Raw genomic sequence first — 25,948 nt, forward strand, 5'->3', positions numbered from 1 at the left:
TCTACCTTATATCGGACTTCTGAGCTTTACTTGGTTTTTGTAGCTAACTGTGCCTCCCATGGCAGCCAGTTTGTGGTGGTGCCCAGGTCACTTCATCAGGTTGCCAAAGCTGCTCACAGGCTTGTGAGTGCCGAGTGGGTCACACGAGCATCGCTGGTTTTTCTTGCACACAGCCAGGCTCCTGGGCCCCCTCGCCGCTTGCTCCATCAGCCTGAATGATCAGCATCTGAACTGAACCAGCTGGGAAGGGAGGGAGGGAAAAGCAAGGAGAAAGGGGAGAGAGGGGAGCAAGGAGGGTGGTGACTTAAGGTGAGGAGAGCATACCTTGGAGGAAGGACAGCAGAGGAGGAAAGCCGAGATGGACAGAAAGGAGGCCAAAAAGGGGCAAGGAGGAGAAAGAAACTTGGGAAAGACCAGAACAAGTACATGTACTGATAAGGCAAGAGCAAGATCTGACAGGGACAAAGAGTCCAGTTCGGATCTGCTTAGAAGCAAGCTTGCAGAAACCTTGCTTGCCTTTGGGAAGTAAAGCCTTTCTACCCTTCCTTCCTTAACCCAAATCTGACAATCCAGTGGTTCAACTTCTAGGAGCAGGAGAAGATGAAGGATATTGGAGAGGAAGGCTTTTATTTTTAAAAAATCTTCAAAATGGCTATAAATCAGCATTGATATCTTTCAGGTGACTTGATCAGGCAATCTTGTTTACAGGTGGAGAGTTCTTTGGGACAAGATCTTCACAGAAATGAACAATATAACCAAAATACCATTGCTTTGACCAAGTATTTGCAAGTATTTTTTTCCGAATTGTCTACACTACTTAAATTTATTTTGCTTAGCAGTAACAAGAGCAGACATTACTATTCACAAGAAAAATTCAGCAGGCTTACCTATCAAAGCATGATTTTGAGATTATTAAGAGACAAATTCATTTGCCACATGATGATTGTTAGGAGCCCAGCAAAACCTGAAACGTTTTATGCAGTTTTGTAGTATGTCATAAGGTTTCTGACTTGAAGGTTTTGTGGTCTGGTACTCAGTTTATCCTAATTAAGTCTGAATTGTGAGATTTAAAAACAGTTTTGGACTATGTTTAGGCTGCAATTCTATTGCTGCTAGATGGAGTCCAGATGTCCTGAGTAGAGGCCCATGTGCAAGCTCCAATCTCAGAAATGTTCTTCAGCAACAAAGCTGGGATTCCAATGTCAGAGTGCCCTCACAGCTTACATTCTTTCAAAATATGTGGCTGAAGTCAGCTAAGTCTTTTGCAAGGTGAAAGAAATGCAGAGGCAGCCTTTGCCTCCACACTCCTGCCCTGTGATCCTCTGGATCCAGTGGGTTCTGGGGACCCGTTTATTGTACTGGACAATTCTATTATATCTTGTTTTTAAAGGTTCATAAAATGCAGTGGGCACTGGATACTGTTAATCATCTGCAGAGAGGTACCTAGGCACTTGCACAGCTAGAATTCCACTGGGATGAAGAGGAAAATGACAATGTATTCCTTTTAATAAGCCCCAGTTGCTGGGAAATATTTTCCCCAAATCTCATGATGGAATTACAGAATTAATTTGTCATAGGCAGCTAGAGTTCTAATGCTAAGGCTCCCAGTTGCAGGTAAATAAGAGTTAAGACTACTTACCTCTTCTTCACAGTACCAATACTGCATTACAGATATTATCCTGCTGTTGCATGAAAAGCAATGCTTCTGACTACTGAATACAAGGCTACAACCCTGTGCTGTGCAGGGTTAGAGCTTGAATAATAGCAACATTAGATCTGCAATAAAAGGCTCATGAAATCCATTGTTTCCTGCTCCACTTACTGACACAGGTCTTTGAAAACTTTCCCCTCCAACACAGTTTCAGTTACACTCTTGTAGTGTAATTAAACATCCGAGTCTTCTGCAGCTGCAAAAGCATTGATTTCTGAATGGGTGTATTGTACGATTTCATCTGCGTTTTCATAATATTTGTATGCATGAAGGGGTTAGCAGGACGTATATATCCTTGAAGATCTTTGGTACAACTATAATTGCCTTATTGTATTATCAAGGTATCCCTTTTCTACAAAGCACACAGCTATAGTTGAAAGACAAGTAGGTCAAGACTTCAGAGATTAGAAACAATAGTGTCTTTCTACTGGGGTTCATGATTCATTGACCTGCTATAGAAACAATAAAAGTTATTCCAGTTTCCCTTGAACCACTGGCATCTTGCAAAATGTGGGGAACAATCCTCACTTCTGGTGGTACCCCTCATTCTTTGTGTAGTGTAACTCTGGAGGGGCCCATAATGGGAGGAGGGCTTTGCAAAAGGCTGCCCCTGAATGAGAGAAGAGGAAAGGCCCCTGCGCACAACTGGGAAGCTGTCCATGATGCTTGGATGGAACCCCAGCTCTATATGGCATCAAGTCGCCACACTTTCCTTTTGTTTATAGTCTCAATAACAGTAACACACTGGAACCAAAATAGCCTCAAAAACCAAGATACCTTTAATTTTCAACTCCCCTCTTGAATTTGGCCTGATTAAAACTGACCCCTACCAAGTAACTGGCTACTCTTGACATTATTAGCTTATTAATTAAAGCTCAAGTCCCTAATATGAAGGCTGTTGTCCTTGCGATTTCTCCTGCTTTACCAGAACAGTTGGAGGTATTTATGTCACTTTGCAGTTGGAGTCTGTAATGTTCTATGCAGGAAAAAAGGTCAGACAATGTTAAGGACCAGAATAGAATATGTGAGTATCATGGACAAATCAAAGAGTGGTACATGGTTTTTGTATTTGCTTTTTAACCATATTATTCATACCAACTTTTTTTTCATTCTTCTTCTTTTTAGCAGCATGGCTACGAGAGACAGTTTTGGTTGAACTTTTGTCTCCTTTCTCAGTTCTCTTGACTGCAGCTACATCATTATTTGAAGGGGGTTCTAGATGCAGTTTGATTACACCTTCTTTATCTGGCCTAATGACCAAAAATGCATTTAAGGTTATACAGTTCAAGCTGTTGGAGGGATTTCCACGGGTTACCTTTGGTAGGCTGATATCATTGTATCTCAGCACTTCAGGTTCTCTGTGTTGTTGTGAGTACTTAATTTCGTATTCCTTTATTGGCAAGCTTCTTTTTTCACCCAGGAATGTCTGAATGGAGTCTAGTTTCCCTCTCATCCTTTCTCCCTCAGCGCTGGCTGTCATCATGGGGACATACCTGTATGGTTTGATGCAGGACATTCCATTCTTTTTGTTGCTTGAAACTGTTTCTTGTTCAGTAAATTTGCAATCCATTTTTTGACTTTCTTTTGCCAGTTGTGTTACCCAGCCTGCATTTTTCTTAAGAGAAGGAACCATACTCTGGTGGGACATGCTGGAGATCATTTTAGTTATTCTTGGTTTCTTATACCTTTTTGGGATCATACAGCATGAGAAAGGTGTAGCTCTCCCCCAGCCTTGCTCCTACGGAGGAAAAAAGGGTGCCTTTAAATTAATATAAAGAATTATATTAGTTATACCAAAAATGTGACTCTTCCACTTTACAGTTACTATGACTCTGGCCAAATGTTCCACTCCCAAATAGCACAGAATTTTGCCCAACTTCATCTTAATCCTTTCAGGCTACTTCTCCATGCCATAAAGCTTTCATTTAAAAGTGAATTAATTCCCCATGACACTTAATTGTTATTTTGGATCTAACCTGCTGATGTCAAAATATTAAGAAATTAATAGTTTTATGAATAAGATTCAAATAATTGTTTAGGCTAACATAAAGGCTTGTTAGCACAGTATAACTTTTTTTTCTTTGAACAGTAGATACATTTTAATCTCCCTCAATTTAAAAAAATAGATTTTCTAGTTAGCATAGTTGTTGTTCAGCAAAAGATAAACGCTTGGGCTGATGGCTCCAGTTTCCATGGTTTTCCACTAGTTTTGTTGTTTACATTATCTTTTTTGTTTATTTCTGTACAACCCCATAGCCAAAGCGCTCTGGGTGGTCAGTCATATTTAGTTAAATAGTTGGGATGTACATAAAGGCTAGAGAAAGAGAACAAACTTTCCAAAAGCTCTATCATTTACAAAGTATGTTGAATAACTCAAATGTAACAGAATTAAAAATCTGTTAAATGCATATCCTTATTCTAAAAGCTAATTAATGATGTAGCCACAATTATGCCATGTATATTCTTCAGAGGGCAGGAAGCAGGTTGCAAGGGACATAATCTGATCAGAGGGAGGGACTTTTCTGATTTCAGTGAAAGAATTACTGCTTCACAGTTTATTCCTATGCCTGTCTACTCAGGAGGCAGCTCCATTGAGTTCAGTGAGGCTTACCTCCATGCAATGTGAAAGCCGGGGGGGGGGGGGGTTTGCCGGGGGGCCCCCCTTGCGGGCCAGGTGAAGGGGGGGGGGGGGGCTTTGCCTCCCACCCTCATCAGCCCCTAAGCTAAAGTGCTGTCTGAAGCCTTGCTCCTCTAGCTCACACAAGCCAAAGACTTCCCGCCACCAGGCCTTTCCCCAGCCAGGGAAGCAACAGTGGTACAAAACCCACCAAGGTTTTGCTTCTCCTTCACATTCCTTGCAGTTCAGTGACTCCCTTCTGAGGTGGCAGAAACCTGGAAAGGGTAAGGGGGTCTCATGGTAAGTCCCATATCCCCCATCCCTGGTATACATGATTGTGACTTCAATCCAAAGTAAACTGGGGGCACATGCAGCCCAGTTCTGTGCATTTCTATCCAGAGATAAGTCACATGATGTTCAGTGGGACATAAGTCTGGACTAGATCATACCAAAAGAACATTATTTTCTTCAGTTTCCATTTTGGAGGAGCCTTACAATGATATCCAGAAGTATAGCTTTTAAGTGTAACAAAGCATGGTTCATAAAGCAGCTCCATACTTTGGTCCGGCTGAGAAGAATCTTAAATTTGCCTGAACTATTTCATAATTATTCCCTGATCACTGGAGTTGGAGACTTCACACTTGAAAAACTGGTATCATATTGATTTATACCCGCAAAGAGTTAAAAATTAATAGTATGCACTTTTATTCTTACTGTTTTAAAGAAAGCAACTTTATCATTCTATGTGTAAATATGAGCACTACATTCTTTAAATCCACTACTTCACAAAGGTGAATATGGACAATATCACTATCCTTAGTTGATGTGTGGTAACACTTCCTATCACTTAGCAAGCTTGTGCAGGTACCTGACTCACCAAGGGATTATACAGCTGAGCTACTGCTTGTTAAATTGTTATCTGTATTCAACTATCATCTTTCAAAGGTTGGTCAAGAACTGTGTGTTTGAAGAGAGGCATGGGGTTTTTTGCCACTTTTGCAAAACAGCTCTGAAGCCAATCCCATCAATACATGGTAAAAACCCTCTCCCAAGTTCGGACAACATGACAACCCACCATGGGCACAGACAACCCATAGTGTTCTCAGGGTGGCTTGTTGATGAAAATCAAGCCACCCTACTAAAGATACACTGGGTTTGGGTAGCATGATGGGTTGTACAAATCCAGTCTGTCACAACGAGCCGTGGGTGGTTTGTAAGCCAGGTTTGGCTTGTCATGTTGGTTTATTAATCACTGGGTTCAGACAACATGACAAGCCATCCCTGGCTTAAAAACCTCCATGGCTTATCATGCAGTGTGGAGCCAGTTTAACTGATACTGTATGTTACCAAGAATGTATGCCACAGGACCATAATTCCTAGCGATACATGTGTCAGTGTGAGCACATGCATACACATATTTTCTTGATGTACACACATACAATGAGAGATGACAAAGTACTTCATCTAAGCCCAGAAATATTTCCAAGGAAGTGGTGGTAGGAACAGGAAGAATGGTTGCTTTGCAGCCAAGTTCCAAGCAGACACAACTACAGAATTAAAAGATGGTTCAAGGTTTATCATGTTCAAGAATTGTGCTTCTAATTACAATAAAAAGAGAGTTCACTCTTTTTAAATGGTTGCCTCCCAAAATAACTCAGAAACTTTCACAAATTGTTATGCATGGTTTCTTAAATATTTCAGGTTAAAGAATTTCTTAAAATGACTACCTTAATCCGTTTTTGTGGCAATAAGCTATGAGAAAATAGCTATTTACATGGCTTTCTTTCATCTTGCTATTATAAAATATTTCTACTGAAGGCCAAATCACAACCTTTAATATTGTAGTGGCACCATTCTCCACAAACAGTTTGCTTTCAACTACTGCATGTTCCTTCATGTAGGAACACAGAGTATTTTACTATGATGTACATTTGGCCTGGCTTTCCCTGGTCAAACATAATGCAGGATCTCAGTATTGATGCAGGTGGGTCAGTAGCAACCTCCACAATATTTTTCCAGCAGCTGTGATTGTGAAAATTGCTGCCAGCTACTTCCACAAAGTCTACTGTGAAAGAGGGCACTCTATTTGTATGCGCAAGAAACACAATTTGTTAACAGCACTTCAGAATTCTTGCATATACATGAGAGACTGATATAAGTTAGATGCCTTACTTTACTAGTTTAACAAATGAAACAAAGCCATTCAGATATCTGGGATCTTAGTTCACAGCTCTGATCAGTTTGTCTACAAAATCATTTGTTTGAGGCTAAAAAGAATTTGGCAAGATTGTAATGAGAGTAAAACTACCTAAAGAAGTTTCTATATGGTTGATAAATCTTGGTTTTATGGAAGACTCTGGGACTTGACACTGGAACTCTTGCAATTGGATATCCAGAAATGCCATTATCTTCCTGCTACTCCAAATGCATCAGAAAAGGTGTAGGATAATTATGGCAGGTCTTGACAGTAAGGTATCTTGGACTGAAATACTGAGGAACGTGTTGTCACTGTGCATACAGAAAAGTATTTTATTGAAGCTATCTAGACTATAAAGAAAGGTGAGTAACCTAATTTGGCATGGAAGGAAAAGTCCTACCTAACCAAAATAAAGCTAAACATATAAACAGTCTACAAAAAATGCAAACAAATAGTTCCATTACTTACGCTCTTATCTATACATTGTTCAAACAGTAAAAACTAAAGGACAGTGTTCAAATGTAACATTTCTCACAACATCTAGAACCAGGTACAGTTTCCAACCAAAAAGTGCAATGCTCTGGAGAGCAGAATAGTTACGATACTTTTCCCGCCACTGTTCAGACATGAGACACTTGGCCCAGGCCTGTGCCACCTACGTCCCATCCAGCTGTATATAGTTTATTAGCTACATGGTGTGGCCTGCCTGATGTCTCACCATTTTCCTTTGCCATCTGTGTGGGCCACACATGGTTTGCTGACTCCCAAAAGGAGCAGCTTCAATTTAGGCAAGGCCTGGCCCATCAAAGAGGAAAGGGCTCGTCTCTGCAATCTTCCTATGTTCCCAATTTGGTTCACTAAGCAGGAATATCCCCTGAAATGGCAACAGCACAGGGCACAGTGGTCCTCCACTGGCCCCTCCCCTGCACATGGACCAAGGAAAACTGCACTGAAGCAGCCCAAATGTGTGCATTGCACGGACTGGAAGCACCAAAACACCATGTCCTAAACAAGAATTGGGTGAGTGTGCTTTTAAAGACAATAAGGTTTTACTCTTCTGGAGGCCTCATCATGGCATTGCCCCTCCTAGCTTAAAGTCTATGATACAACCAAGTATCTTTAAGATACTTACTGAAATGATTATTATATTGTTAGAAGCAATAAATGGGCATTTTAATTTTGTACAGAAAGGAATGGTAGTCAAGTAAACAATCCCTCAATAAATATCCAGTCTGCTTTACAATAAGCCTTAAATATTCTCTCTTGTAGAGCATCCAAAATTAATCCATAAATAACTCAACATGAAATTACAATTTAAGAATTCAGGTCAGCCTAAAAGGCAAGGCAGTTATTGCAATACGGCTGACCGTTAAGGAAGGGAATAGTCCAGAAAGCAGTGGGATCTCTTGGGTTTTTGATTCGTTTCCTTGTTTGGTTCCAGTGTGACTCCTACTTCTGATGCAAGGGTCCTGCATTGCACTGGTTTTGCTGACTTGCATTCCTTTTGCGTGCAGAAACCGCATGTTGTTCAGATGATTGTGTCTTCTCAGTGCGATCGAATTAGACATGGTTGCAATGTTTCTGTCTGGTAAGAGAGCACAGTGCCAGTAGCACTGATCTGAATTTCTTGTGATGAATGAAGTCTTGGGAAGCCTTGGGACAAAACAGGACATCTCATGCATTTTAATTTGTTCCTTCACTGCATCATACATGGTGTCTATTCTTTTTTTATACTTTTCCTCTTTGATTTTAAAAACCTGAGTGCAGGACATTGTTTCTGAAACAGGGCAGAATGTTTTTTCACTTGCCTGGGTAATTAATGTCTTACTTTTCTTTGATGGAGGATCCAGGCTGTTTTTGAAAGCGGTCTCCTTCAGAGGTGGCAGTAGCAGTGACGGCTTAACAGCGGTACTTTCAGAGCCAACCTGGTCGTATACAAAAGGCTCATGACTCTTTGTGTCTTTGTATTTCAGGATTTCTATACTTTGGGGCTTTCCTGATGGCAGCATATTATACTCCTTTATTGGCACTGTCTTCTTTTCTGCTTGGAATAGCAAATTATCTTTCATTGGAAAAAAAATCCTTTCACTTAGAGAAGCCTGCGCTTCCTTTAAAGTCAGTTTTTTCATTTCTATTTGGGATGTCTGAATAGAGTATGTTTTGCCATAACAATTTTCATTTGTAGTGTCATCTGTTGCAGAAGAAGTGTTTATGTTTGTATTAGAATAGAGTTCTTGTTTTTCCGGAACACTATCTGTGATAACATTTGTACTAAATTTGCAATCAGATTTCAATTGATCTATAGTCTTGGGGTCTTGCTCCAAACCTTTGTCGACAACTTGCATCAGATCTAAGCAATAAAGGCATCCACCAACAGACTCACTTGTCCTTGTTTTTCTTGCTCTCTTTTGTAACTGAAGATAAGCAAAGGGGGCTGCTTTGCTCCAGCTTTGGACCTGACAGCAAAAAGATATCAATAGAAGTTAGGAAATATTGTGAAGAAATCAAATACAAATACAGTATTTGGAGTGGTAAGGCAACTACATTTACTAATAATCCAAGCCAAATATCTGACCCCCATAGGACAAAAATAAGCCCAATTTTCCCAAGTCCTATAAAATTAATTAATTTCCCTTATTAATAGGATGATCACACATCCATCAGTTGAGCTCAAATTCATTACCCAAACCTATTCCTGTTCTATTACCTGTCAATCCACACAGCCAACCAACTCCCCAAATCGTTATCCCAACTAGCAGTCATCAGCCATGCATGGATACACATGCGCTCTTTCTCGTTCTTATTCTCCCAAGATCATCGCCAGCCCATTCATTCTCATCCATGTGCCCTGCATGCGCTGCGTTCACTGAAACACAGGCATCCACACAGCTGGGCATGCAACAACGCTCAGCACTAGCCCAGGCTCCAGCTGCTCCACCATCTTAATGTTCTAGTCTAGCTGCTGAATTTGGAGCCAACAGGAGGGTTCAAGTAGTTTCCAAATCCAGCCCCACATGCAACCAGTCCAGAACACATTGAAAACACCATCATGTGAGACTGTGGTTTGAAAGCTTCCACTTTTTTTTAAATCTCCCACTCAAGTGCCAGAAAGAGAGAAGAGCGAGAAGTGACAAGGAGTGCAGGAGTTTGAGGCTCATACAAGCACGTTCATATGGCAGGATACCAGGATTGCCCGTCATGTCTGAAAACAGCCTAGCAGTGTGTTTTGAGTTCAAAATGTCAATGTTAGTCGCAAAGTTGTGCATGTCCCATCACGACTCCATAGACAACATTCTTCCAGGCTCTCCCATCCTCCACCATCCCCTGGAGTCCACCCAAGCTCACACCGACTGCTTCATTGACTCCATCTAGCCACCTCATCCTCTGCTGTCCCCTTCTTCTTTTGCCATCTATTGTTCCCAGCATTAGACTCTTCTCCAGGGAGTCCTTCCCTCTCATTAGATGGCCAAAGTATTTGAGTTTCATCTTCAGTATCTGGCCTTCTAAAGAGCAGTCAGGGTTGATCTCCTCTAGGATTGACCGGTTTGATCGCCTTGCAGTCCAAGGGACTCGCAGGAGTCTCCTCCAGCACCACGATTCAAAGGCCTTCGGTGCTCAGCCTTCCTTATGGTCCAGCTTTCACAGCCATACATTGCAACTGGGAAAACCATAGCCTTGACTATACGCACTTTTGTTAGCAGGGTGGTGTCTCTGCTTTTTAGTATGCTATCTACCTTTGCCATAGCTTTCCTCCCCAGGAGCAAGCGTCTTTTAAATTCTTGGCTGCAGTCCCCATCTGTGGTGACCTTGGAGCCCAGGAAAATAAAACCTGTCACTACTTCCATTTCTTCCCCATCTATTTGCCAGAAATTGAGAGGACCGGATGCCATGATCTTAGTTTTCTTAATGTTGTGTTTCAAGGCAACTTTTGTGCTCTCTTCTTTCACCTGCATCAAACATAGAAACAGAGCGAGTCTCCCGGGCCATCTAGTCTGACCTCCGGCACCAGCCAGCTCCGTTCATGACATGCCCACCATGTGGATATCCAGCCTATCCTTTAGTTCCTCTTCACTTTCTGCCATTAGATTGGTATCGTCTTCATATCTGAGGTTGTTGATATTTCTCCCGGAAATCATAATTCCAACTTGTGATTCATCTAGCCTGGTCTTTCGCATGATGTACTCTGCATATAAGTTAAATAGGCAGGGCGACAGTATACAGCCTTGCCAAACTCCTTTCTCAATTTTGAACCAATCAGTGGTTCCGTGTCCAGTTCTCACTGTTGCTTCTTGACCCACACATAGGTTTTTCAAGAGACAAATAAGATGGTCTGGTACTCCTATCTCTTTAAGAACTTGCCACAATTTCTTGTGATCCACACAATCAAAGGCTTTAGCATAGTCATTGAAGCAGAAATAGATGTTTTTATGGAACTCCCTAGCTTTCTCCATGGTCCAGCATATGTTGGCAATTTGATCTCTAGTTCCTCTGCCTCTTTGAAACCCTGCCCGTACTTCTGGTAGTTCGCGGTCCACATACTGCTGGAGCCTGGCTTGTAGGATTTTGAGCATAACTTTTCTAGCACGTCAAATGTGCGCAACAGCACAGTAGTTTGAACATTCTTTGGCACTGCCCTTCTTTGGGATCGGAATGTAAACTGACCTTTTCCAATCCTGTGCTGAGTTTTCCAAATTTGCTGGCATATCGAGTGTAGCACTTTAACTGCATTTTCTTTTGGGATTTTGAGTAGCTCAGCTGGGATACTGTCTCCTCCACTAGCTTTGTTGTTGCTCAGACTTCCTAAGGGCCATTTGACTTCACATTCCAGGATGTCTGGCTCGAGGTCAGTGACCACCCCATTATGGTTATCAGGGACATTAAGGTCTTTCTTGTACAGTTCCTCTGTGTAATCTTGCCACCTCTTCTTAATCTCTTCTGCCTCTATTAGGTCCCTGCCATTTTGGTCCTTTATCATGCCCATTTTCTTGAAGAGATCTATTGTTTTCTTCTGTTTCTTTGCACTGTTCATTTAAGTAGGCATTCTAAACTCTTCTAGCTAGTCTCTGGAATTCTATATTCAATTGGGTGTATCCTTCCCTTTCTCCCTTGCCTTTCACCTCCCTTCTTTCCTCAGCTATTTGTAAAGCTTCCTCAGATACCTGAGCGGCCTAGTGCTTTCCCCTACTTTCTTTAATTTAAGTCTAAATTTTGCAACAAGAAGCTCATGATCTGAGCCACAGTCAGCTCTTGGTCTTGTTTTTACTGACTGTATAGAGCAGGGGTCGGCAGCCTTTAACACTCAAAGAGCCATTTGGACCCATTTCCCACAGAAAACACCGGGAGCCACAAAACCCTTTTGACATCTAAAATGAAGATAACACTGCATATATAGTTTTTTACCTTCATGCTATGTATAAAAAAAACTATAGTGTGTTGTATTTATGAAATCAATGAACTGCTACAGAGAAAAAAATTTTTATTTCTGCATGCAACAAAAACATTTTGAACTCCGAAAAAAAAGACACTGGGTTGAAAGTTACTTTCAAATAAAATACTCTATGTCTATCTGAGCCCTCCTCATATTTATGAAATAAAAAGCCGAACTTATCCACTAGCAGCAAACCAAACATGCCACCTGCAGCAAACCAAAAATGCTGTCTGCTTCTGTGTGCCCTCATCCTTTTATCACATGGTGAAATATTAAACAAACATCCCTCTCCCAATGTAATAATGTTGCTGGAATTTTTATAAGAATCTTCTTAAAACAAAAGTAGATCTATATCTTCATTATGATTTAGCTGCAGCTCTTGTTCAGTCACTAAAAACTGTTATTTTTAATCTTACATTATAAACTAGCAGGATTCCTTTCATATATTTTGGAGAACAGCTTCCTGCAAAGTCAAAGTCAGTGCTAAAGGGCTGCATGCATTAAACAGCAAACCCTTTAAGTTCATCAGCAGTAAAAGCAAATGAGTCTACCCACATACCATTGAATGTTCCGTTTTCTTCAGAAACTTTTCTTTGGATTTATCCATGGTTGGGGGGGGGGGGACTCAGTAAATCAGCGCAGGTATAGGTGTGTTTAGTGACTGATTAGCAGATAAACAGTCAAGTGATGTGAATTGTGACAGGTCCCAAGCACAGCTTTTAACATTCAGATGAAGGAGATGACATTGGGACGAAGAGAATCTTTTCAGCGCATTTCGTGTAACATGAGAGCCTGCAGGAACCTTGTTTAGCGGAGGAATGTAATGATTTACTTAACTAGCTGATTTACTTAACTAGCTAGCACAGCATTACTGAGTGGAGCTTCGAGCAGATCAGCAGCTGTGCCAGCGCGTTTTGAGCGATGGAGCCGCAGCAGAGGGGTTCAAGAGCCACATGCGGCTCCGGAGCCACGGGTTGCCGACCCCTGGTATAGAGCTTCTCCATCTTTGGCTGCAGAGCACATAGTCAATCTGATTTTTGTGCTGACCGTCTGGTGATGTCCATGTGTAGAGTTGTCTTTTGGGTTGTTGGAAGAGTGTTTGCTATGACCAGCGTGTTCTCTTGACAAAATTCTGCCAGCCTTTGCCCTGCTTCATTCTGTACTCCAAGGCCAAACTTGCCTGTTATTCCAGTTATCTTTTGGCTTCGTACTTTAGCATTCCAATCCCCCATGATGATAGAGACATCATTTTTGGGAGTTAATTCTAGAAGGTGTTGTAGGCCTTCAAAGAACTGGTCAGCTGCAGCCTCTTCAGCATCACTGGTTGAGGCATAGACTTGAATGGTTTGCCTTGGATTCAAACTGAGATCATTCTGTCATTTTGGAGATTGTATCCTGGTACTGCTTTTCCCTACTTTTATTGACTACGAAGGCTACTCCATTTCTTCTGAGGGATTCTTGCTCACAATAGTATACCTGGTCATCTGAATTAAATTCACCCATTTCTGTCCATTTTATTTTGCTGATTCCCAAGATGTTGATGTTCTGTCTTGTCATCTCATGTTTGACCACGTCCAGCTTACTTTGATTCATGGATCTTACATTCCAGGTTCCTATGGAGTATAGATCTTCGCAGCATCAGACTCTCCTTTCACCACCAGATACATCTGCAACTGAGTGTCCTTTCGGCTTTGACCCAGTCGCTTCATTCTTTCTGGCGCTACTAGTACTAGCCCTCCACTCTTCCCCAGTGGCGCATTGGACACCTTCTGACCTGAGGGGCTCATCTTCCGGCGTCATATCTTTTTGCCTTTTGGTACTGTCCATGGGGTTTTCATGGCAAGGCTACTGGAGTGGGTTGCCATTTCCTTCTCCAGTGGATCACGTTTTGTCAGAGCTCTCTGCTATGACCTGTCCATCTTGGGTGCCCCTGCATGGCAGAGCTCATAGCTTCATTGAGCTACGCAAGCCCCTTTGCCATGGCGAGGCAGTGATCCATGAAGGGGATGTTTTGAGTTCCATGGAGATAAATGTATTTACTATCAAATAAATTCCATAAAATCAGTATGTTTTAATTATTATTCATGCAAGATAATAGTGAAGGAAAGACAGGGTAGAAAGTCAAAGCAAATTAATAGCACAATTTTCTTAATGGGATTTTTAAACTAATTAACACACTTGATGAATGCTGGAATTTTTTAAATCAAACAATGAAACACTGAATTCCTACCAGTAAAGCACCTTTTATTAGTCAGAAGATCTTAACTCTGATTTAGTAGAGATTTACATCTGCAAATATATTAGCTTGCTGTGTTGGGAACTGACTGAATATCTGAATGTACATTCAGAGACAGATGGCTTTTGTATGCATTCCATTGGTTTAATAGGGACTGCAGGTGGCGCAGTGGTTTAAACCGTTGTGCTGCTGGGCTGGTTGATCAAAAGGTCACCTGTTCGAATCTGCACAACAGGGTGAGTTCCCATTGCTCCGTCCCAGCTCCTGCCAACCTTGCAGTTTGAAAGCATGCAAATGCAAGTAGATAAAAAGGTACCACTTTGGTGGGCAGGTAACAGTGTTCCGTGCACTTCGGTGTTTAGTCATGCCGGCCACATGACCACAGAGACTGTCTGCGGACAAACTCTGGCTCCCTCAGCTAGGAAACGGAGATGAGCACCGCCCGAGTGTCAGACATGACTGGACTTAATGTCAAGGGGAAACCTTTATCTTTACCTTTACTTTACCTTACCAACAATCCCATCCACATTCTGGTGCAGACCTAATGAAGAACATTTTCTATTGCAGTTTTGGCTGGTTACCTATATTTAATGAAAGCATGTTTATTTGAACCAGTTTCCATTTACATCCAAAATTGGAAAAAGTGGTTTAATCTCTGGTTGCTAAGCAAGATGTGAAAGTTCTGATCTTCATATCCTGGCTTACAGTCTAAGATTAAACTACATTTTGTGCATCAAATGGAGGTACAGAGATAAATGGCAAGTGCATGGTCACAATAAACCATAGTATATTATCTGGGATCATAACAGTGGGGCATAGTCAAAAACACAACTAGTGCCTATTTAGTACAGCAGGTGCTCTTCTGAAAGAATCACTTGTGACATAATTATAATTACTGTAATAACATAAAATCCTCACTCACAGCTTCTTCCCATCCTGTTCCACTAACACACTCCAAGGGCCTTTCCTCTCGCTCATTTACACTGCTACTAATGCTCAGAAGAGTATAGATCTGATTCCTTTCCCGCCTCTCATTTGGGTAGGTGCAGTATGACTCTATGTCCACACTTCTTGTATTTGTAGCAGCTCTTTCGGAATGGATTTCACTTTGGTTCTGTCCAGAGGAAGTCATTACAGTTGCTAAATCTGCAAGCTGCACGTCTTCTGCCTGCAGGAAGATGGTTTTTAAAGTATTGTAATCAAGGAATGTTTTTATAGCAGCATAAATGAAACAAAATAGGAATTCCTATATCTTCTGTGAATGAGTATACAAACATTCTGAGTTACATTCTCCTGGATGTTTTAGTCTGCCTTATAAACAGACTTCTGTGTGCTGACATCAGCCTGTTCATCAGCTAGTATGGTGTTAATGACAGCAGGCTGTTACCCTGGTCTTTCTTTTATCTAAGAGGACATAAATTTTCAGCAGCATTTAACAGAGCCTACATATCCTGAAACACCAACAGGACCATCTAACAATTGTATTCACAATCTCAAGGTGAAACACATGATTTTCCTCATTGTTCTCCATACATATATATGCACATACATACATACATAAGGGTGAAGAGGGGATTCTAGCATGTCACAGTGTTTTGCAAGTCATGACACCGCAGCTATTTCAGAGGGGTCAAAAAGGAGAACAGAAGGAGGTTGTTTTTTCCATGTGGTTAAAGACCGTGTGACTCAAAACAAGATAGCAGCTCCAGACAGCATTACTCCTAGAATGCTGTCATCACATTTCCTTTCTTGTCATCCTAGATAGTGTTACAGCAGGAATCCATTCTAAAGCCTGTGTATAAAAGTGTGGTAAAATGCCTACAGTGCAAGGCAGTTTTTTGGGGATACAAAATGTTCATATACAACTTCCACACTTTAGAACAAATGCCTTAACATTTTCTGTCCTCCGCATTCTGCTTGCTTTCCCCCAGCTGAAGTTCTTTGCTTACCTCCATGTCACAAGCTGCATCAACTTTTCTCCCACCCACAATTCCCTTTGTTCAGAAAACAAGCTACCAGGTATCTTCCCAGTTTGGAAGTCATGCTCTTTATCATGTCTGACACATAGCAACATATTCCTTTTATTTATTTGCTTTAGAACTTTCAGAACATTTCTCATTTTTAAAATCCTGCAGCATTATTACTACAAAACCTGACATATGATGTATACAAAATACACTGCAAAACCATGCATCATTATATGATTACAGTGAGAGCCAGTGTGATATAATGGTTAAAAGTGCTGGATAGGGACTCCAGAGATCTGGGTTCGAGTTCCCACTCAGCCATGGAGCCAACTGGGTGACTTTGGGCCAGTCACAGACCTTCAGCTCAATCTACCTCATTTGGCTGTTGTTACAGGGATAAGATTGAGAACAGGAGGAGGAGAAAAGTGTAAGCCACTCTGAGTTCTTTGTAAGGAAAAAAAAGGCAGGATGGAATTTTAATTAATTAAAAACATCACAGCACATTCTCTTGCTCTTATTTAAGGGAAGGGCCTCAACAGAGGGATGGAGACACCTTACTTTTTAAGTCCCTCAGCAGAGAGGCCTAGGCAGCCTAACCTACCTCCCAGAGCTATAGTGATGATAAAATGGAGGAGGAGGAGGAGGAGGAGGAGGAGGAGGAGGATGGCATAAATCACCTTGGGTTACTTGAAGGAAGAAAAGAGGTGGGATATAAATCTAATTTAAAAACCTTGTCTTTAAGCTATGGAACTGGTGCCTGGATTGGTGTCTACCTGGCTTGCAGCAGCTCTGTATCCATGAAAGCCACAGTGGCTTCTAGCCCTTAGTGGTAGAGCAAACCTTGTGTTGTTTTCCACCCCTGGTATCTCTATTTCAGGAAGCCTTCCTTGATGAAGCAGCCAGTTTCACTGAGACCCAATTTAATGTATTGTCTTATTGTCTGCCTTATTTTTTACTGTTTACCACTACAGAATCTGTTTAGATAGGAAGGGGTATTAGAAACACTCTAAACAAAATATAAGCCCCAATGTCTTGGGGCAAGGCATTCTTGGCAGGATTAGAGGCACTGTTTGGGCTAAATGGAGGTGGGAGGGCTCAGTACATGGCCAGAGGCACTTCTGTCCACTTTAAATGTTCATTTAAATGCTCATCACTCAGAGAAGAGATGCTAAGCAGGCGGCCTACTGGGCCTGGAGTCCACTTGGGCTCCAGATTTCTGGGAGGTCCTCTGCCCCCGCCCCGCCCCCCCCCCCCCCGCCCCCCGCCCCCCCCCCCCCCCCGCCCCCCCCCCGCAATCGTTCCTCCTCCCGCCCCCACAGCAAGCGCCCGCCTCTCCCGAACCACGCGTCCCCTTGCGGGGCGGGGCGCAAAACATTCGCAGGAGCAAGCGTGCGTGGGGGGTCGCCGCCGCCGCCCTACCCCCCCCCACTCACCCCATAATATCGTGCTCCCTCTGCGAGGCGCTCCTTGGCTCGCCGCCTTCGTCCCCCTCCCCCTCCTCCTCCTCCTCCCGCCGCCACTGGTTCCGCGGCCCGCGAGGGCGGCCTCCTCACGCAGCACAGCCGCCAGCCGGCGAGGCAGGCGATGGGCCCGCGAGGGCGCCGCGCGGGGAGATGGAGCCGCCGGGCGTTCACAGCCTCCCGCGACCCGCCGCCGCCGCCGCACTCCCCCCACCCGCGGCCTGTGTTGCCGTCACCGCGGCCCGCGCTCGCCCTCAGAGCCGTTGCCACGGGTTACGGCGCGATCGTTGTGAGGGAGGCGAGGGGGCCGCGCGCGGCGGGGAGGGGGCGGCCATGCGAGGCGACGCGGGGGGGTCGCCCCGACCCGGCGCCATCCTGGCGGCATGGTGGAAGCTGTGGTCCAGGTTGGCCTCGGGAGGACGGGAGGAGCGCCTTGACCATCAGCACCACCACCACCACTACCCAAAGTAGACCTCCCCACAACTCCCTGCTAACCTGGCTGAGGCATGCTGGGAGTGGTAGTTTATTTAACTCATCTGGAGCTTGATTTTAGATGATGATGATCGATGATGGTGGTGGATTTCCCATGGGCAGCTGCTTGGCCACAGGGCTAGATGGGCCTTATCCTGCATGGCTCTTATATTTCACTCTTCCTCCTCCTCATTATCAAATTGCATTCCTATCATAGAAACAGAGCGAGTCAGAAGGGGTCTCCCAGGCCATCTAGTCTGACCCCCAGCTCCAGCGGGCTCCACTCATGGCATGCCTACCATATCCTGCCCCTTTTCCTCTTGCACAATATCCAAGGTGGCTCACATAGTCCTCCTCAAACTCCATTTTTTTCCCTCACAACAACACTATCAGGTAGGTTAAGTTGAGAGATTGTGATTAGCCTAAAGTCAGAGTGAGTTTTGCTGCTTAGGAAGAGTTTTAGTTGACTCTCTTTGGTCTAAGCCAAGCCTGTCCATTCTGCTATGCGCAACTACAATTGCCATCAATCTGACAGCCATTCACAGCATCACTGGGGAAAAATAAGCATATCTGGCCACATCATTTTTAAATTTGAATTTGGAAAACAGATGACTGATGCAGGAATATATCATCTGAAGGAACAGAATTTACTCACTTGCATGACATTATTCATATAAAATTCCTGCTTTTGACTGGGATAGTTTTTCCTGGAGATACAGTTTGTACAGACACAGCGCTAAGTACCAAAAAGAGGCCTAGTGCAGTACCACTTGGCTAAATAAATAAATGCAGAAAGTAATATATGCAAATTTCACATACTCAGAAGTCTCTGTGTGCATAATTTCTTTAAAGGATCCTGACTCCCAGGGAAACATCTATTTGTAAAAAGGGGGGAGGTATGGACATAGGAGAGGAGGACATTGGATTTTAGGGAAAGAACCCAGGCAGAGAGACATTTAGGTTCTTGCTATTTGCTGTGTGTTTAGAAGTTGTCCTGCTAGAAGATGAACCTCTGCCCTTCACAGTGTGAAACAGATTTTCTTCTAGTATTGTCCAGTATTTGATCCATCTTGCCTTCAATCCTCATCAATTTTCCAGTTTAAAGAAAAGCATCCACACAACATGATGTTGTCACCACCACTGTGAGGATGGTGTTCTAAGAGAAATGTGCACTGCTGACTTTCCCTCACACACAGCAAAAGTTCAGTTTTGGCCTTCTCTAGGCAAAATCATGGTTGAACCATATTCTTTCCATTTTGTAATGATGGATTTAACCATGCAACTTCATAGGTAGATAGAAAGATACAAACACATGCCAAGCCCTGATTGGTGCTGCTGCAAAATTTTATTCTGGAGTTGTTTTGATAGCTGCTGCTTTTTTATGATGTTGTTAGCTTAGCTTTCCAACAAATGGTGCAGCCCTTCCAGAAACTGAAGAATTTGATCTCAGACCATGTGGCACACAGGTGGACTCCACTCAACTACTTACTTTATAGTATATGACTTCCGGGGATACTAAGTTTTGCCAGAGCTTAGTCACAGCATAACAAGAGGGGCAAACAATTATGCAATCAATGAATCCCCACTGCTGCAATGTGAACTCAGCTTCTTCCTGCTTTTGTATTCAGTGACAAATACAAGCTAATCAAATTCTAACTTTTAAAAGCATAATTTTAAAAGACTTGTAAATTGTTCGAGAAATGAGGGGAGGGTTGGTTTGTAATGTCACATACTCTAGTCAATCTGGTTCATATATATGTCAGAGGTCAGATCCAGACTTAAGTCATACTCAGAGTAGAGCCACTGAAATCAATGGGAATTTAAAAATTATGACTTCCAGTTCCATTGATTTCAAGGGATTAACACTTAAATCTGATTAAATTTAGCTCTAATCTATTCTGTAATTGAGAAAAGCCTTATTTGATAGCAACCTGTGGTATTTGCCACGTTCTCTATTTTAATCCTGTTTTTAGACAGTTCCAAAACAGTTTGCATTAATGGAAAACAGAAAGAGATCTGTCTTCAGGCTTACAAACTGAAATGACAAGGAAAAGAGAGTGATGGGAAAAAGAAGAAGCAAAACCATTTTTCCAGGTCAGAAAAGAAGGTGAGCTACACGCAGGCATTTAAATGCACGTCCAGCCTGGCGATCTTGCTTGAATTAAACTCTTGTCCCCTAGGCTAATGAATGGGGCCATAACATTCTTTCCTCCTCCTTGTGCAGTGCCAGGGCAACTTTCTTGGAGCACAGTGATATTTCTGGAAAGGAAGGGGAAGAAAATTTCCTGCAGCTGCTACTTCTGTGGGCAATGGGTGGACCAAACCGGTCCGCCCACCCAGCCTGTTCCCTTAATCCTGGGAAGCAGGGGGGTGCACATTCCTAGTGGCCATCGGTCCCTTGCCTGATGCTGTTTTAAGGCAAAACTGGTGTTATTTTTCATAGGAAACAATGTTAGAAACATAGAAAAAGAGTGAGTCAGAAGGGGCCTCCCGGGCCAACTGGTCTGACCCCCTGGCTCTAGCCAACACATGCGTACCATGTTAATGAACATCAAGCTTTTTGAACTGAATGTCTATCCCTAAGAGAGTTGGTCTCAATCTGTATGAACACCTCTGACTTGCACTAATTCAGTTGTCAGTTCCAAACTGAAAAGCAGAAAGCTCCCATTTGGAAGGATACGGCAAGATAAACTAACACCTGAACACGAAGCTACTAACCAATCAAAAAATATGTATTTAGTTGAGTGCCATATATAAACATTTGGCTCTAAATCTACATGTCACCAAATCATCAAGCAAGACATGAGGTAACTTGCAATTGATGAAATAAGATAATTTGCCTTCATGAGACACAGTATTCCCAGTTAAAAAGCTCAAATTTGAAATGTTAACTAGATGGAAGCAAGAGGTTGGGAAGTGGAACAGAAATTTCAGGAATAACACAACATGTGTCAGCTACTGAAAACGAAACTGTCTCCAGTTCAGGGACAGATACTGTAGATCAGGGTTGGTCTGAGGAAGGGTGTAAATTCATTAACCCAGAGAGCTGGCATCAAGTTAAATGAGCCGGCCAATTGAGTAATGTCTGGCATTCCTGCCATCTAGCTCACAAGCAGTATGAACCTCCCTGAGGGTGGAGTGAAGCCATTTGGGAAAGGAAGAGAGGCGGAAGAGCTGCTTCCACATACCAGTTAGAATGTTACTTGGATGTTACTTGAGAACCTTCTTATAAAGTGCCCTGTGTATCACAAAAACCTTGTTGAGCCTAAATAAAGGATTGTACTTCAAAAGCCTTTGGTTTTGATCTGCTGGAAGGGAAATGGGAGTGAGACATGTTCATGGCATTGTGCTTGACTTATAACTCCTATTACCATTGGCTGTGTAGGCTAGGGCTGATGGAAGTCGAATGCCAAAACGTTGCCTACCCTTGCATATTATGGGTAGAGGTGGAGTGATAGATCCTATATTCCCAGTGTTACACATGGTTTTCCAACATCTTCTAAGCTAGGGACTTTTAAGAAATGTGCTTTGCAAAGAGGTCTGTTTAGTGAATATTAACATGATCACTGCCGGGATAGTAAAGTGGGTGTAATTGTTTTAAGAACAGTGGGGCATAACCAGCCAAAAGCATTTTAAGTTCTTTGGCTTATTTGTATGCTTTTAAGGCTTCCATAGTTCTTTTTAAGCTGGATCAAACCACATATTTTCTCCACTAATCCTCATTATCATTTCAATCCTCCAAATTAATCGAATTAACCGTCATTTTAAATAGAACCAACAATGCTTCAGTTTTTTCAAATGGCATCTTCAAGCATCATGCTCCCGAACATGACAGAGAATCCATAGCCCAAACGTGGCTGACTGACCGGAAAAAAGAATTACACCGGATTGTAAAAAGGCCCTGAGCGCCGCCGTTCGCAAGCGGCAGCCGCGTCTCTCCGAGAGAGGCCTTAATTCTATTTCCGTACCCGAAGCATGGCGGCGGCTGAAGTCTTTCCTGCTCTAAACCAGGGAATCCCTGCTGCCTCCTCCCCTTGGATCAAGATCTGGAGGACACCAGGGAGATGCGGGGGCGGCGAGAGGCGGGCGGCAGCGTCCCCGTCGCCGTCCCCGTCCGACGGCGCGGAACGAGCGCAGAGGGGCGGGGGCGGCGGATCGTGCGCCGCGAGGGCGCAGGGACGAAGGGGTGGAGAGCGGCGCCGTAATAAATGATGACACGAGGGCCGGGATGCGTCTATTTTGCTGCATGACTCCGCGACGTCAGTGGCAGCAGCTGGGGAGCGCCCCGGCGCGTCGAGAGCAGCTCCCGTCCCGCCGCGCCGGACGCGGCAGAAATTAGCGGGCAACTCACGGACGCGGCGGCGGCGGCGGCGTGCGCTCGGCTGCGCAGGAGCCGGGAAGCGCGCCTTCTGCAGTGGGCCGTGAGTCGAGTCAGGGCGGGAGCGCACCGGGACCCTGCCGGAGCGCGCAAGCGGGTCTGCAGCCTGCCTCGCCGGAGCGCCAGGCGAAGGCAGCGAAGCCGCGGCGCGGTCAAGTCTCCGGCCCGCCGCGCCGCTCGGGGCGCCGAGAAGGAACCGCGCGCCTCCAGCACCCGGAGCATGAACTAGCCGGCCTGCTCGTCCGCCAGCCCCTCCTCGAGGAGCGCGCGCCACCATGGAGAAGGCAGGCTCGCTGCACGCCTCGGTGCCCACGCCGCCGCCGCGTCTCTATCTGCCGCGCAATTTCAGCTGCAGCGCCTGCCTCTACGGCACCTTGGCGGACCAGTGCAAGGGCGGCTGCAGCCCGGAGCCCGAGGCGGTGGAAGGGCCCGCGACGCAGCTGCCCCCGGCGACTTCGTCGCCCCCTGCATCGCCGCCCCTAACTCTGGAAGCCACTCCCAAGAAGCCGCTCCCGCTGCCCGTTTCGCGCTCCCCGTCGCCGCCTCCGACATCCCCGCCGCCGTCGAGCCGCGGAAGGGAGCCCACGCTGCCGTCGGTGCCGCCCAGCCCCACGCTGCGCCGGCGGGCCAAGTCGCTGCCGACGCCCGGCGAGCGGGGCTTGAGGCCGGCCTTGCAGCAGAGCCCGTCCCGCCGCAAGACCGTGCGCTTCGCCGACTCGCTGGGCCTGGAGCTCACCGCCGTGCGCCACTTCTGCCAGGCGGACGTGCCGCGGGTGCCGCTGGCGGCCTCCCCGCTCTCCCGCGGCGGCGCTGACCTGCTCAAGACGCGGAAGCCGCCGGCCCTGGGCGAGCTGGAGCCGGTGCTCTTCGGGCCGCCGGCCCCCGTGCTGGAGCCGCTCTTCCCGCCGCAGCCCGGCGCCAGCGCCGGCTTCGGCGAGCGCGTGCGGCAGCACAAGGTGAGGCTGGAGTGGGTGCGCGCCGAGGCGGCCGGCCTGCGCGGCGCCGTGCGCGTCCTCAACCTGGCCTACGAGAAGAGCGTCTCGGTGCGCTACACGCTCAACCGCTGGGCCAGCTGCAACGAGGTGCCGGCCACCTACCTGCCGCCGCCGGCCGCCGGCCACGCCGCCGACGGCCTCACCGACCGCTTCGCCTTCCACCTGCCCGTGGGCGCGGGCACCACGCTGCTGGAGTTCGCCCTGCGCTACCGCGTCGCCGACGCCGAGTACTGGGACAACAACGACGGCCACAACTACAAGTTGCGCGGCAGGCGGCGGCCTCCGGCGGCCTCCGGCCACGAGCCCGACGGCGGAGGCGCCTGGATCCACTTCATCTGACCGCGGGGACGCGGCGGCGGCGGCACATGGCCCCGCCCGGCCCGGCCCGGCCTCCTCGCCGGCAGAGCCTTCGCAGCCCCTGCGTGGGATCCCCGTTTGCAGAGAGTAAGCGCCTTGCGGCTTTATGGCGACAGAAGAGCTTCCTCGAGGCCAAACGGATGGTGATGGGCCGTGAGAACCGGGAAGAAGATCACCCCCCCCCCGGAAGGGTTCTGAGAGGGTCGGGGGTGGCCTGCCTGCTGTGCCCATTCCTGGAATTAATTATTGTGGCCTGAAGCTGATGAAGAATTCGCAGCCAGTCCAAGCATAAGCTTCCATGGAACTGCATAGGATGTGCATTGGTTTCCCTCCCCATTTGGCACACCTTCTATGAAGCAGTGATTTTTGCAAATTGCATTCAGTTCATACCCAGTCTTTTCTTCCCCCTCACAGGGAACCCAAAGCGGCTTACAAGGTCATCCTCCTTTCCATTATGCCACTACAACGGTCCGTAGGTACAGTCCATATGGAGACTGTAACTCACAAACCTGAAGTCTTAGTCTAGACCACCAGGAGCATCTCCAGCCACTTTTCACCTGACCAGTATGTAACCTGAAGCAAGTTCCCGTCCCTTCCCTTCCCTTGGTAAATAAGCCTGCAAGTCAAAATATACTACTTAACAGGAAGCAATTTCTTGTCTGGGTTGTACCATTTGAATCTGCAGGAGAAGAATGCTTCTCTCTATGTTTCAAAAACAAGGAAATCTGTTCCCAGTGCAATGAAAATTGATGCATCAGGGAGAGGGCTGGGGGGGGGATTCAGTTTTTCTTTAAATGTCACGCATGAAGCCACCCACCCAACAGTGAGATGGTGGAGCCAGGAGCTAGGCATGGGTTAATCTGCGCAGTGAGCCTATGGAGACAGGAGCCTGTCCATGTTTTGAGAGGAGAAAGTCCCACGGTTCAGCTAGGATCCCTGGTCATTTTCTGTCACATCTAAACCAGGGGCAACAAGTTCTGAGTTTTTACCCTAGTAGATTGTGCTCAGTCCTGATTGGCTAGAAACTAGTGACATCACTGACGGACATTCTCCTCCTCCTAAATTTCACCTTTTATAATAGTGTATTTTTTTAAAAAAAGAAAAGGAGGAATAAACACACAGGTCATGCCAGATAGCCTGTCTGAAGCATGAGGAAAGATCAGGGTTTGCTAGGCTGCAGCTGTGGGGCAGAAAAGCCTGCGGCATAACCTGATTTTCATGCTACCCGTGTTTCCTATTAGATGTGTTTAAGGTTGGCTGCAGGAGGGCTTCAGACTGACCTATGTGAGAACAAATGGCATTAGGACCTGGTGTCTCCAAGGGTATTATCTGGAATTGCCCGTTTTCATGGCTGCTCCCAGTTCCACTGAGGGTTCTGTAAGAGTGTGCCGGAGAGGTTTCTTTCGAAACTCGGGTAAAATCAACATACTCTGTTCTGTCCTGCTCTTCTTCCTTGTGCTGACCAGGCCACAAGGCTTGGTTGTCTGTTCTCAGGGGTACCTTTTCCTTTGCAATTCTTTGCTATCTCAGAATTGTGAGGTGGCAGGCCTCTTGGAGAAACCATACAAGGCTGGAAGTAATGTCGTAATAACATTCACAGGAGTTGCCTCCTTTCCCCTTTTTCCCTCAGTTATGAAGCAGCTGTGTGTCATATACAAATGACAACATGGTTGGCCAGGCTGTAACAGGGGAAACGGTGCGTAATTCAACATCTGCTTGCTAATTATTTCTGATGGGAGGTTTGGAGCAGGGCTGGAAAACTAGGTTGCCGCAAATCGGAGAGGACTTGATGGCACATAAGTGAAGGCACAGGCGTTGATCGTTCCTAGGGGCCAGAATCGAATTTTGCGTCACCAATACCGCAACGGGCAGACTTGGAGACTTCTAAGTCGGTAATGCCAGCAGCTGCCCCAGGTTACCTTATGCTCAGGTTGGCAGAACAACAGTTCTTGTGAGAAAGGAAAGGACACCAGAACGAGCATCCAGACAGAGCAAGCCTGCTTTCTGATTGTACTTGCTGCCTGATCCTATGCATGCTTGATCAGAAGTAAATGCTCTTCCTGGTAGGATGGGTCTCCTTCCCCAGAGGGTGCACTGGATTGCAAACTTGGGTCAAGGATCTGACAACATG

General features: G+C 45.4%; 2 protein-coding genes across 2 annotated transcripts; one reads left to right on the plus strand and one right to left on the minus strand.

Annotated features, from left to right (window-relative positions):
- Positions 1-139: 139 nt before the first annotated feature.
- Positions 140-22,177, minus strand: CUNH16orf46 (chromosome unknown C16orf46 homolog). Its single transcript, XM_044433902.1, has 4 exons — positions 22,056-22,177; positions 15,112-15,357; positions 8,690-8,981; positions 140-240 (listed from the first exon to the last, which is right to left on the minus strand). The coding sequence occupies exons 1-4, from the start codon at positions 22,062-22,064 to the stop codon at positions 140-142; spliced, it is 648 nt and encodes a 215-aa protein (XP_044289837.1). The 5' UTR covers positions 22,065-22,177.
- A 563-nt stretch (positions 22,178-22,740) lies between these two features.
- Positions 22,741-23,909, plus strand: LOC123025443 (protein phosphatase 1 regulatory subunit 3E-like). The gene has a single exon (XM_044434156.1). It carries the CDS (start codon positions 22,741-22,743, stop codon positions 23,797-23,799), a length of 1,059 nt encoding a protein of 352 aa, XP_044290091.1. The 3' UTR covers positions 23,800-23,909.
- Positions 23,910-25,948: the final 2,039 nt, after the last annotated feature.

This window comes from Varanus komodoensis, unplaced genomic scaffold (genome assembly GCF_004798865.1).
Source record: "Varanus komodoensis strain SLA01 unplaced genomic scaffold, ASM479886v1 scaffold27, whole genome shotgun sequence".
Taxonomy (NCBI): domain Eukaryota; kingdom Metazoa; phylum Chordata; class Lepidosauria; order Squamata; family Varanidae; genus Varanus; species Varanus komodoensis.

Coding starts and splice junctions, on each gene's coding strand:
- CUNH16orf46 (XM_044433902.1), bottom strand. Junction 8,982..15,111: donor GAACAGGATGGGAAGAAGCT/GTGAGTGAGGAT, acceptor TTTTGCTGTCAG/GTCCAAAGCTGGAGCAAAGC. Junction 241..8,689: donor TACAAATGAAAATTGTTATG/GCAAAACATACT, acceptor CTCCCTTCCCAG/CTGGTTCAGTTCAGATGCTG.
- LOC123025443 (XM_044434156.1), top strand. CDS start 22,741: ATGGAGAAGGCAGGCTCGCTGCACGCCTCGGTGCCCACGCCGCCGCCG.